This window comes from Bipolaris victoriae (genome assembly GCF_000527765.1).
Source record: "Bipolaris victoriae FI3 unplaced genomic scaffold scaffold_90, whole genome shotgun sequence".
Classification (NCBI taxonomy): domain Eukaryota; kingdom Fungi; phylum Ascomycota; class Dothideomycetes; order Pleosporales; family Pleosporaceae; genus Bipolaris; species Bipolaris victoriae.
In genome coordinates, this window is record NW_014575302.1 from 1,396 (window position 1) to 14,392 (window position 12,997).

General features: G+C 51.1%; 5 protein-coding genes across 5 annotated transcripts; 1 reads left to right on the forward strand and 4 right to left on the reverse strand.

The window, feature by feature from the left end:
• Positions 1 to 343: 343 nt before the first annotated feature.
• Positions 344 to 2,236, forward strand: COCVIDRAFT_40668 (hypothetical protein; the record flags this gene model as incomplete). The annotated part of the gene is made up of 1 exon (XM_014697783.1): positions 344 to 2,236. One exon carries the CDS (start codon positions 344 to 346, stop codon positions 2,234 to 2,236), a length of 1,893 nt encoding a protein of 630 aa, XP_014553269.1.
• Positions 2,237 to 2,742: 506 nt separating this feature from the next.
• On the reverse strand, positions 2,743 to 4,542 carry COCVIDRAFT_108083 (hypothetical protein; the record flags this gene model as incomplete). Its single annotated transcript, XM_014697784.1, has 1 exon — positions 2,743 to 4,542. One exon carries the CDS (start codon positions 4,540 to 4,542, stop codon positions 2,743 to 2,745), a length of 1,800 nt encoding a protein of 599 aa, XP_014553270.1.
• Positions 4,543 to 5,205: 663 nt separating this feature from the next.
• On the reverse strand, positions 5,206 to 6,593 carry COCVIDRAFT_108066 (hypothetical protein; the record flags this gene model as incomplete). Its single annotated transcript, XM_014697785.1, has 5 exons — positions 5,206 to 5,640; positions 5,694 to 5,989; positions 6,039 to 6,088; positions 6,144 to 6,292; positions 6,342 to 6,593. The coding sequence occupies 5 exons, from the start codon at positions 6,591 to 6,593 to the stop codon at positions 5,206 to 5,208; spliced, it is 1,182 nt and encodes a 393-aa protein (XP_014553271.1).
• A 1,708-nt stretch (positions 6,594 to 8,301) lies between these two features.
• On the reverse strand, positions 8,302 to 9,702 carry COCVIDRAFT_18802 (hypothetical protein; the record flags this gene model as incomplete). The annotated part of the gene is made up of 5 exons (XM_014697779.1): positions 8,302 to 8,499; positions 8,562 to 8,909; positions 8,960 to 9,060; positions 9,111 to 9,390; positions 9,445 to 9,702. 5 exons carry the CDS (start codon positions 9,700 to 9,702, stop codon positions 8,302 to 8,304), a joined length of 1,185 nt encoding a protein of 394 aa, XP_014553265.1.
• Positions 9,703 to 10,508: 806 nt separating this feature from the next.
• On the reverse strand, positions 10,509 to 11,178 carry COCVIDRAFT_40672 (hypothetical protein; the record flags this gene model as incomplete). The annotated part of the gene is made up of 2 exons (XM_014697786.1): positions 10,509 to 10,540; positions 10,878 to 11,178. 2 exons carry the CDS (start codon positions 11,176 to 11,178, stop codon positions 10,509 to 10,511), a joined length of 333 nt encoding a protein of 110 aa, XP_014553272.1.
• Between the last annotated feature and the right edge of the window lie 1,819 nt (positions 11,179 to 12,997).

Sequence of the window (12,997 nt, forward strand, 5' to 3'; positions counted from 1 at the left end):
CCCCGTCCCTCTCCCTGAACAAGGCGCCAGACGTTGAGGTGTCGATCGCCATGGGATTCGCCCAAATGCGATACGCGTCAGCGCCAAGGACATGGTGCCGATTGCCGCCCCCTTAGCCGCTTCCGTCGCTCTGGCTGGCCAAGAACCAGGCATCCAGAAACAAGAATGTCTAGCAAGCCTGTGACAGCGGCGAGGAACTTCCACCCGTCTGCGTCCCTGAATTTGCTGCCCCGGGTGCAGCTGCAGACGTGACTTTGACAGTCTTGAGTTGATTTCTTTCTTCTTCACACCACCCTTCAGTACCCTTTACACTCTTTTGTACCCCCGCGCACGTTTGTCTATCATGGCAGTACGTCCTCTCAACTCGAGTCTCATCTTCGACCGGCGCGTTATCCTTGGTCTCGCCGCTGCCATCGTTCTCGCCTTCACGTTCGCTTTCCTCTACTCGCCCGATCTGCGACCCAGCTCCGAATGGATACCGCCGTTATCATCGAGGCCTACAGCCCCTCCCTTCTCTGCGCCGTTGAAGAACACCGAAGATCCATACATTGTCGAACTAGACTACCTGGCCATTAAGCCCAACACTACAGACAAGGTCCGTTCCTACTGGAATATCCCCTATGCTGCAGATGCTGGAGGCAAGAACCGTTTCCGTGGACCACAGCCCGTGAACAGAACATATGGCATTGGTCGCGCAGAGAAGCCCTTGGTTTGGGATGGGTCGCTGGGCATGTGCCCTAGAATACAGAAGATCAATCCAGCGGAGAGGAACAGAAAGGACATTTCAGGTCCCGACGTCCTGGGTATCAAGACACGGTCTACGGAGGATTGCCTGAGTCTCAATGTCTTCACGCCAATCGATGCTGAGCCCGGTGATGATCTCCCTGTTTTAGTCAACATTCCCGGTGGTGGTTTCCATCTTCCCGGACGCAGTAATGGAGGCGAAATGGTAGAGAAGGCTCGTCGTGAAAAAGGCGTGGACGGCAAGCTGGACAAGGGTATCGTTGTAGTCACCATGTACTACCGCAACGGCATTTACGGTTTTCTTTCCGGAAAAGAGATCGCGCAGGATGGCGATTACAATAACGGATTGCGCGACCAGAGGGCAGCGTTGGAATGGGTACAAAAGTACATTCGTTACTTTGGCGGTAACCCTGACCACGTAGTCATAATGGGCACCAGTGCGGGCGGCGCATCAGTCATGCTCCACTTGACTGCGAACGAAGGCGACAACTACTACAATGTTCCTGGCACCGGCCGCAAGCGACTCTTCCACGGAGCCATCGCACAGTCGCCCGCAAGCCCAACCTTCTTCACACCCGACCAGGCTGAGAAGTTTTGGAATGAAGTTGCAGATGGGCTGAACTGTACAGATATCGCTTGCGTTCGCAATGCCGAGACTGGCGACCTATACTATGAAAACTACCCCATGTCCTTCCCCGGCCGGAATACTCCGCCCCGCTGGATGTGGGCCCCGACGACCGAGCCCAAAGGTGGCATGTTCACCCAGCCCGCCCCTGCCGCAATACTGTCCAACAAATATGCCAAAGTCCCTACGATTATCGGCTTCACCTCCAACGAAGGCTCCGACCAGGTCAAGAAAGCGACCGACAATGAAGGAGAATTCAAATCATACCTCAAGGACCACTACCCCCTGCTCACAGACGAAGACCTCGAGACACTAAAGAACACCTACCCCAACGACCGCCACTGGCCCGACAGCGGCAAATGGTGGGATGCCGTCGCCAAAGCCCAAGGTGACATTCGCTACATCTGCCCGACCTACCTCGCCTCCAACGCCATCTCGCGCTTCAACCCGTCCGACGTCCCCACCTACCAATACCAATGGGACGTCATGTGGGGTGTTGACATTGAAAACGGCTTCGGTACCAAACACGCCGGCACTGTCGGCCAAGTCATGGTCCGCCGTCAAAACGAAATCTCAGACTACTTCATTTCATTCGTCAAGTTCCTCGATCCGAACCGCGAGCACCAGGTTATTCCCCGCAAGGATGTCAGCATTGCCAAGTGGGAGCCGCTGGATCAGACCGGCCGACGCATGTTCTTTACGAATATCAAGGAGGGCGGGCATCGCGGGGATGGCACTAATATGCTTGGCAAGATGAGGACGGAGATGAGGCCGAGGGATGAGGAGCGGGATAAGAATTGTGGGACTATCAGGAGTATGTTTAGGCGGTTGCAGTTTGAAGGGGTTGATGCGGTCACGCTGGATTGAGAGTGCTACTTTCGTTTTTTTGCGGTCTAGAGCCTGCGGTAGGGCCCTTTCTTTTCCTTTTCCGGGTGTTTATGGAGTAGATGTGTTGGCATCGCGAAAAAGCTATGCTGCAACATTCAAGTTTCTTTTTTTTCGGGCTTCATTAGATCAGTGTATGAGTAGCCATGTTTTTACTACTCGTTCTATGTCGTAATCTGAACACCAATGTAAAATGCCACTGAACTATGTTAAGCACTTCTTGGGAACTACACTACACTACACATTACCAACCTACATATCTATCCCCAAATCGCTCAAAACACCAAAAAGCACACGCTTTCAATCGAAAAAAAGTTCACAAAAAAAACTCCTTTCCTCTTTAAACAAATATACACTACCCATTAGAGTCCTAGTCCGTCACCTTCCCAAACCCGCTACTATCCCTGAACGATGACCCCACTTGGCGTCCGGGGGCTCCCGCACCCCCAAAAAGCTTCAACTTCCCCACTTGAATTCTCACTTACTCACTACTTGCTCCTGACATGTGCGAGCAAATCCTCGATATCGCCATGGCTCAAACTACCATCTTGCAAACTCATACCGAGCTGTTCTTCCTTTTCCTTGTTTCTGATATCCTCTCTTTTCCCCGCTAGCTCGAGCTGTGGGTCACGAGCTGGCAGACTATTCTCACGCTGCATGTTCTTTAGGTCGCCTCGTTCGATGCTGGAAGAGTCTGGACTGGTGTCATCTGCTGGTATGCTTGTTTTGCGCGCATGCTCGATCAAATCTTGGACGTCGCGGTGGGATAAGCTTCCTTGGTCCAGAGTCATACCTACGGCCTGTTTCTTTTCTTCCTGCGTGCTGTCTGGAGTCCCGGCCTGGGTTTGCGCCTGAGAAAGAGGAGTGTCGTGGCGTTTTAGGTTTAGGCTTTTGCTGCTTACCCAGCGGACGAGCTCGTCGACGTCGGAGGATGAAAGGTGGGTTTTTTCTTGAGTAGGTGGCTCAGGTAATTCGCGGCTTCGAGGTCGGCCGCGGTTTTCTTCTTCTTCTTCTATCTGCTGTTGTTCAAACGCGTCTTTGATTGGGGTGGTGGCTCCCGATTCTCCACTGGTGGCATCGTGGCGTTTGTACCATCGGCCTAGTTCTGGGACGTCCGAGTCGTAGTGTTCTTCTACGTCGGAATCCAACTCTTCTCGTTGCAGATTTCGCCTTACTGGACCGGCTTTGGATCTATCACGACGCGATATCCAGCGTACAAGGTCGTCCGCATTCTCTTCCTCGTCTGACGAAAGGTCGGTATCTGGCTCCGTGGGTGCGTCGCTATATCCCAGTTGTTCATCGCTGGCTTCCTGGACACCTTTGGTGGACGATTTCCTTCTTGCATGGTGAACGAGATCTTCAATATCGGAACGACCAAGGCTGTCCTGGGCACTTTCGTCCTTGGCACCCTCTATAATGTCATCTTTCTGCACCTCACCCTCACCAGCCGAACCGCGCCGGCTAACCCATCGAACAAGGTCGTCAACATCAGTCTCCTTGATGCTGGCGTCATCATTCTCGTTCGCTTTCTTTGATTCCGGTTCTTTCTCTTCATTTTCCGAGGAAAGAGTCGATGGACGCTCTTTGAATTCAACCGGTGCTCCATCCTCCTTAATCTTCTCCATTCCCCCTGCATCCCTGGTTGTCATCCTCCGCAGCGTCATCTTAAGCCTACTTCCAATTCCGCTCTTCGCTTGCGCATGTTTTTCGGGCGTTGTTGGATGATGCATCTGGCGCTCTTTGTGTTGATTTTGCCACGTCTCCGCAGCACTGACCTCCTTGTTGCAATCTTCCTGCGTAGCCGTCCTCAAACGGTCTTCGATCTTCTGCTGGAAAAGAATACTTCGGAGAGAATGGAAGCGGGCCATGTGTGGTTGTTTGTTTTTAGGTTTATCGGAACTGGCTCCGTTGGCATCTGCAGATGACGGCATATTGGAAACCTTTCTGGTTGCTGACCTGGAGCGACTTCTGCTTCTGTTCGGAGAGAGAGAGGACGGCCGAGGTGCTTGAGCCGAGTTGAACTTTTGCTTCTTTTTTTGTATCTTCTGGGCGCTGATATCCTTCTTAGATTGCGATTGGGGATGTCCCTTCTCTTGATCGTCTGATAGGTCCGAGTCTTCGTCGCTGCTACTCGAGTGGTCATCTCCTAGTCCTTCAAGGATCTGAGCGACGGCTGGGGACATCAGGCTGCTAGTGCGGCCCAGCTGATTCCGTTGTTCTTGAGGTATCTGCTCTATACACGCTGGTGCTGCCACTTTCTGTGGCGGGAGATCAAAGTATGACGCCATGACTTGTGGTTCCGCGGTGACGAGTGCCGTGTGATTGAGGGAGAGCTACTAAGCGCCTGTAATGATTAACAGATAGTGGGATCAAGTATGAGAGGCAATCAAGCTGGGATGCTTGGGTCCTGGAGAAAAGTCGCGTGTGCAGGCTGGACTAGCCTGTTATTGCATACCCCTACCCCGCAATTCCCTCGTCTGATTGTCGGTGGTTGGTCGATCGCGCTATGCCAGCAGGGTTGGGGAAGCTCCGATCGGCGATAATCGCTTGGGCGACATCACCCTTACAAGGCTCGGGTCTCAAAGTTACCGTTTGCATGCACAAGTGTTGGCATAGCCATGGAGTTCGGAGAATTTATTGCTGGACTGCCATAGGCCGTTTGTCGCTGACAGGGCCTGAGGTGAGACGGACCGGCAAAAACGGGTCTCACATAATGGTCTGCAAACTGATTACTTATACTGTGTCATTGTTTATGGTCAAGCTTCCATCGGCAATATAGCATTGTGGCTGTGACTCTAGCGTCTTCGAGAATTATCGATCAGACAGGCATGCGCATCTGAGCGATATCTATGGCCATGATATTGACACCTGCATTCATACACAAGGTATATCCCAGATCACTATGACGAATTCCGAACAATACCGTACTTCTTCACTTCTCTCAAATAAATCTATAGATGCTTCATACGCTTCTGGCTGGCATCGGCGCCATTGAACGCCAGCAGGTTCGGTGTCCCTTTTGGAAGCGTATCTTGATCGATCGCATTCTTAATCGCCAAGGCAGCGATTGTACCGCATAGATCCTTTGATGGTGACCCGAGTCCGAGCACATACGCTGCAAGTCCAACAACATGCGGAGCTGCCATACTTGTACCAGAAAACGAGTCAACCACACCGTTGGGAAGAGTGCTAGTGATGTCTAGGCCGGGAGCCAGAATATCGATCCGAGGACCATGATTGGACCATGAGGTAAGTGTATCGTTCGGCGCCGTTGCTCCTACAGTGCAGACCGAAGGCTCGGACCCTGGAGAGAAATCATCAGCCGGAACGCCGTCGTTACCTGCTGCAACTCCTAGAAAGATATCCTCGGCAACCATAGCTGCGGCCTTGTATCTTAATCAGCATTCGGAAAAACAATAACTTGACAAGAACCACTTACAGCATCATTCAAGGCTGGAAGCTTTTCACTTCCTAAGCTGATGTTGACAACAAAGCCATTGCGACACTGATCCGTTCCCCTGCGCTCTCTTGCATCTCGCAAGATGAACTCCATTCCCGCAATCACATCAGCGTTCGTACCCGAGCCATTGGAGTCGAGCACTCGCACAGCAAAGATGGTAGTTTTCTTCGCTACGCCCCAAGTGGTAGATCCAATCGTCCCGGCGACGTGCGTTCCATGACCATAACCGTCTACAAAATTACCTTCATGAGTGAGATCTGCCAGAAAGAAGGCGCCTGTTACTGAGTCAGTGTGCGAGCCTTGTATTCGAGCGCCATTACTTACGTCCTTGGAACTCGGGATGCGTAATGTCGACGCCTGTATCAATCACATAACTTTACGCTTTGTCAATAATACCCACAGAACAGCTATTGGCAGATAAAAACATACGCACAAGTTCCTTCTCCAGCACTGGAATCGTAGAGATAAGTGGCTTCGCTCGGCTTCGTATGCGAAATACGAGATATTCCCCAAGTAGCATTCAGCTGCTTGACAAGTGCCGTCGTGTAAACTTGAGCGTCTTGCTGAATATACTCGATCTATACAAATCAGCACAGAAACTTCAAAAAGTTGTTACTAGTGCCTTACTTGATCAGAAGCTTGTAGCAACGCTACCTCCTCTTCGGACAGAGTTCCTGCAAACCCTCGGAAGCCAGGCATCGAATACTGGTAGTCGGGCTCGGTGGAAAGGGCTGCTTTCACGCCATCGACAGCCATAGTAGCGACATTGTCCTTGAGTTTGACAATCCATTTGTTGGTGATGGCATTGCTACGGCGTACTTTGACTAAGGGTGTAGCTGTTGCAAGTGAAGCAAGCAAGGATAGCAGAAGGAAGTACATTATCGCAGAAAGATCTTGAAGTGAATGATAGTATGTTGAGTTATAACAAAGTAAAGAATTGACCAATATTGTAAGCTCTGGTTTATCTACTTGGAAGGCAGCGCTACTGATAAATATACATGCTGTACCGGCCATTATTTACTAAAGGGGGCAGCTCCTGTGGCATTTAAACACGCAGTCCGTGAGAGTCAATAGGTGATAGGATTGTACATATGCAGTGCAACCTTACTTGGACCAATGTCTCATGCTGTATCTGCTGCAGTGTTTCTTTCAGGGCGGACAAGAACGGCGTGGCATGTGGTGACAGTCGGGTTGTTGGAATAAGATTTCATAGTAGCGCCATGTGCTCCTAATTCTTTTTGGGTTACAATAAGGCTTATTATCATTCAAGTAGTTTGAAGCTTTAGATAGAGCAGTAAAAACCGTATCTTTTGACCTATGAGGTGTATACAGTGCACTAAAAGGGGGCAAAAATATCACCACAAACAAACGATATCGATTTGGTAGTTCAACGGACACGTGCAGCTGCGGCACAACCTACCTGTGGCTGCGGCATAGTAAAGCCACCTGACCCAATACACAACTACTGTGTCAACGCCTCTTAATATACGTATCATGGAAGGAACAAAGAATAATCCAGAACATCCACTGCCCGATCGTGAAGACCCACCTTAATAAACCATTCCAGATCCAACCACATGTTCTTTGTCCCAAAAGCCCCGTCAATCCCACCAGTCCCACCCTGAAACCTCACGCTGTGCAACATACCCAACAGCAGCCGACCACCCACCCCCACCGTCGCCCAAAAACATCCCTGATCGCGCCTCACCCCAACACCAAAGCTTTCTGCGCCTCTATTCGCAGACACAACCGCCTCGTACCACCTTCCCAGCCTCACCACCCCCATGGCCCAGGGAATCCCCTCCCCATCCACGGGAACAGCACAACAGCTCGGCCCACCTTCCTTCTTGCAAAGACACCACCAGCACCTTTACCCCCTCCACCTGCACATCACCATAGAAAACATCCACACGCACTCTCCCTCCCGCATTCTCCCTCAACTCAACTAGTTTACAACAAACCGTGCGTCCTGTTCTACCCGCCAAACTTCGCGTACATGAGTGGAAATAAAAAACACATAGCCGCGCGAGGCGAGGCGAGGCTTATACCCGGGGTTACAAACACTGGCTCGTGCGTTGCGCAGAGTGATAGATTAGCCTTGGTATTTTACCCGGGGGAGGGGAGTAGTAGTGGTAGATTAGCGAGGTGCGATTGGGGAAAGGATGTGCGGTTTTCCGAGGAGAAAGAGAAAAGGGTAGGGATGTTTACTGTATAATTATTTCCTTGCGATGTATGAGGTGGTAGAGTGGGTGCGGGGATCGGATGGGTGTGTTTTCTGAAGGGGATGCTTGGGGAGATGGGGGTTAAAACTAGATGTTAGTATACGATTTATGCAATCTAAATTGAGTATTTTCGAGAAAAGAAGATTCAAAGTCACTAGATGCATCAAGAAGAATTTGTTCGACATCGTTTATTTAATCTCAATCATGCCATCTCTTCCAATACCATCGGCGCAACAAGCCCAAAAGCCTATGCGAAACCCAATCATCATATATACAGTTGTAATGGAAAAAGAGCACAAAGGAGAGAGGGAGAGAGAGAGGGCATCTCATCATCTCGACCTGCTTAGAACCAGCTTGCAACATGCTTAGGTAGCGGAGGGGTTGCCGTTGAAGGCAAGGTTGTTGACGGTGCCGGAGGGAAGACCAGTGACCTTGCTCTTGAGGGAGAGAGCAGTGAGGCGGGAAGAGAGAGCGGCAGGGGTCTTCTTGCCCTCAAGAGTCAGGATGTAGGCAGCGAGACCAGCAACGTGGGGAGAAGCCATGGAGGTACCAGAGATGGTGTTCTGTTGAAGTGTTAGCCGTATGAAAAACAAATTGATGAATATCCTTCTTGGATATAACTTACAGTGCGGCCGCCAATCCAGGTGGAAAGGATAGAGACACCAGGGGCAAGGATGTCGACAGATGCGCCGAAGTTGGAGAAGGTAGCCAGGCGGTCGGAGCTGTCGGTGGCACCGACGGTGTAGACAGTGGGCTCAGATGCGGGAGAGAAGTTGGCAGCATTTGCGGCAGAGTTACCAGCAGCAACGGCAAAGAAGACGCCAGCAGAAACAGCATTGGCAGCAGCAGAGTTGACAGCGGTGGAGCGGCTGCCACCAAGAGACATGTTGGCAACGGCACCGTTGGGGCAGCTACGGGTCTTGGCATCGGTGGCAACGAAGTTGATACCGGCAATAACACCGGAGTTGGTACCCTTGATATAGTTAGCAGCATATCTCAACAAGAGGCAATGTCTTTACATACCGAGCCGCTGGCATCGAGGACCTTGACAGCGTACAGCTTAGTCTTCTTGGCTACTCCGTAGGTCTTGGAACCGATGGTACCGGCACAGTGGGTGCCGTGGCCTAGAAACCGTTAGTCTACTTGTCATCTTTCGAGGATAAGTATATATTACCGTTGCCGTCAGTGTTCGAGCTGTCAGCGAAGTTGGCGAGCCAAGTGGCACGGCCCTCGAACTCTGGGTGGTCGACCTGGATACCAGTGTCGATGACGTAAGAGCAGGTGCCCTCACCACCGCTGGTGTCGTAGGTGTATGAGGTGGTGCCACGGCTCTGGCTGGAGATACGGGCAAGACCCCAAGGAGCAGAGGACTGGGTAGTGTAAGCCTTCTTCTCGAGCTCAACCTCGACACCAAGGTTGGCTTGGACAACGGCATCCTGCTCGATGTAGTCGACCTGTGTGTACTTTGTTAGTGCTTAGACTCGTAGTGTTGGAAATCAATTGCTTACACCGGGGAGGTTGCGGAGCAGCTCAACAATGTCATCAGTAATATCAGCGGAGAAACCACCGAAACCACCGAACTTGTAGACGTGGGTGGGGTCCTTCTTGAGAAGCTTCAAGGCAGTGTTGATGAGGTTCTCAAGGTTCTGGTTCTTGAGCTTGACAATGTACCTTCCTGGGATGGGAGTACCAGCACGGGGAACGATGACTGGCGCAGGAAGGGCAAGAGCCACTGGCAGAAGAGCGAGGAGAAGTGAGAGCTTCATGTTGAAGAACGATCGAAGAACGATGCTGATATAGCGAAGGTTGATGAGTGCTGCTGTTGATGGGCTGGATGCTGTTGTGCTCGTTGCCTGATGTTTCAACAAGGCATTCTGTCCCTCTTATATACACACACTCAGTAGCCTCTAATTGCAATGACATGACAGGAGGCAAGCCCACCTTCCAATCAGGACTAGCAATCACCGATGTGACAATCGCGTACAGAGCCGGCGTACCTACACCATGGCGCGTAGAGTTGCCAGTCGCCAAAGCGGCACAAAATGGCGTATGTAGACCTTTGATGCCTAGTTTGGGAGGTGATACAGCATGTGATTCCGGCACTACGCGCTTCCAAGCACCCGCTGTACCAGTGACAGAGTGGGCGGGGCGTCTAGGAGAAGGAGGAAAGGCTGGTAGTAGAAGGTCAGACGTCGGGTCTTGGCATGATGCATATTATATTAATATTGCTTACTTGTTTAGGGATGTGAATAAGTGCGCGTAGAGATCCAACCTAGAAGGCCCGTGGGATGAATCGATCTACACCCGCAGCAGCCCTTGCCGAAATCCAGATAACGGAGCGAAGCGATGAGTGGCCTAGTGGCAAGGCGGCTGTCAAATGAACATGCTCCGTGCAGGATTGTCACCAGGGATTCTCGAGGTAGTGAACTGCGACTTTGTCTGCTAGCTCGGGATCCACAAAATTTGGTAAGGTTGTTTGGCAGAGCTGCACATGTCGCGATGGAATATTCCGTTTATAGTTGTATTCCTTTCATCCTTGAAACAAGATCATACGGTACGGGGTGATCAGCCACTATGTTGGCATGAGGGTAGAAATTCGAATGCCTACGTGAAGGTATCTAGACAGTGTTCGACGCAAAGAGCAGTCAATGATTTGAAATAGCGTGACACCTAGTAACAGTTCCAAGAGCAATAGGGCTCTAGAAGAGCTTGATGAGCAGAGAAGCATCATGTGTGAGCACATAATCGGTGGAGCCCTACCCTACCCACAGGGGTAAAGACCTTCACATGACCGCTCCAATGATAGGCGGCGAACGAATGACAGAAGCGTCGGGCAAGATGTTGAGAACGATGGCACACTCTCTTCGAATTTCTGGGCCACTTGTTGTGGTGCGGGATTCGATTGGTGTCGTGTGCAGCCATATCGTCTTTGTCCGCTGACCATCCAAGACCCGCTTAGCATTAAGCTTAAAAGCACACAAGTGCAGAAACCACCTCCTTCTTTGGGAACTAGCACAATGCATGCCGATATACCCAGCCCGACCTTTAGTGACATGGCAGATAAGGCGGCAGCGGATTGAGGGCGAGTGCCACCAACAAGGCAAGATACGGCAGACAATGGCTGTATCAAGGTAAAAGGTGATGATCAAGATGGCGCGCATATTTGGCATTCCGCACACGCGCCTTGTGTGCAGGCTGGGTCCATTGTGTTGCATCGCAGGGGTGCACCTTGAAAGGAACATTCATCGTGGAGCTAGAAGAAGCATTTCGGAAGAGTGCGTCGGAGTCATGGTGCTTCAAGCCTCGCCCATTGCCCAGACATGCGCGAGTATTGGGCGAGATGGTGTCAGTTCATGGTGTCGATCACGACGCCTCCGGGGACTGTTCACTTTTGCCAAGCTCCTCCTGCCTTTTGCGTAAAATACTCCGACGACCAGAGAGACCTGTAGCCTGTATTTGTCGCTGGTAAGGCTGAATAAGGCAAAGGGTATAGAGATGGGGAGATGAGTAGGTGTAGAAGAGATGGCCATGACGGCGAGTTGCGGAAGATTGTCGGCGCCGAAGTCTTGGTAGTAGGGACGGCGTGCACGTGTTCTGTGTCCGGCTTGGGTAACTTTTCGGCATTTGGACCCGTCACTGCACTACCATCCGACGTCAACTTGACACGCCAACAACCCTACTTTCTGATCTTCGCCCCCCCGGCCAGGGCGTGTAAAGTCATATCTTTGAACTCTTACACAACGGCGATTTCCTGATTCAAGCTCTCTTAACATACAGCAGTATGCATATCGATGGAGCACACAACTGCAGTAGGGTGTAATTCAAGTCAGTTGGCGCCATGCAAGTAACGTCGCCTATACGGTAGCCTACCGGCGTGGCAATAAGCTACCCATGTTCAAGCCGGAGTTGCGCATCGAACTGGTATCAGTGGCTAACCACCCCGCATCTCACGCACTGGAGAAGCAAGCAGACTGATACAGCTGTTCTACCATGTACAACAGCCTCGTGACGGATCCATGCGGAAGAAGAAGATTTGCGCTGCTCCCCCGTGCTTTGTGATGGATGGTTCCGAAATTTTGGAATTTCAACATGCGGTCAGTGAACACCGGGCAAAGGGCTTGTGAGCGGTACACTGGTGTGCTAGTCCCTGGCACTCATGTTTTAGTGGCCGGCGTAGGATCTCCCGTGATCTACTCATATCTAAGACCCTGCGGCGATCCACACTTTGGGGTCGAAGGACCTTCCCTGGCTGTCCAACGTCCGCCAATGCCAAGCACGTAATCGTACGCAGCGCTTATGTCGGTTCAGCTTCGCCGTTGTATTGCTGCATAGTATAGTCAGCTGCATAACCTGGGGTGGGCATGGACCCGCTTCAAGCCTCCCTACTCGACCTACTTTCCTAAAGAACGGGAGTACCTAACTGTACAGGATAGGATGCAGGTACAAGTAATGGTGTAGTGACTGATGCGAGCACCTACGCAACTTGATTCGACCCAAGCATTCAATAGATGCTTTTTCCAATACTGCCCCCGATTCTTTGGGCCACCTTCCTGATAAGCCTGTGTACAAGATAGTGGAGGCCGAGAATTTCCTTGAGAAAACTCAAAGTCCTAGCACGCGAGAATCATGATTTTTTTCAATAGTACGGCTTTTAGCAAGAAAGGCGGAGTGTTCGGACATATACTGCGGGTAAAGAGTTCAGGGCTCGTTCAGGAACCTACTTACTCTTGTTTGTTGCGAGTCATGGGCTAGTGGCTGTAAGTGATATCGACGTGAGAAATTAGTCCAAGGTACGTACTGCAACATAAGCAGCCTCACACCAGGCGGCCCGTCCCATGCACTGAGAATCATGGACGAAGAAGTTGCATAACCACATCACCCAGCTAACAAATTCAATAGACGGCCATTTGACCTTAATGGGCAATGAGTTCGGGCGATCACAGATAAACAGAAGAATGCAACCCTACTTCGCAGCTCCAAGACTTGCATACGACAGCGATAAACCTTGAGACAAGTGGTGGCTTTCCTTACTACAAAAATAGGCCCGTTATCGTCTTGTCA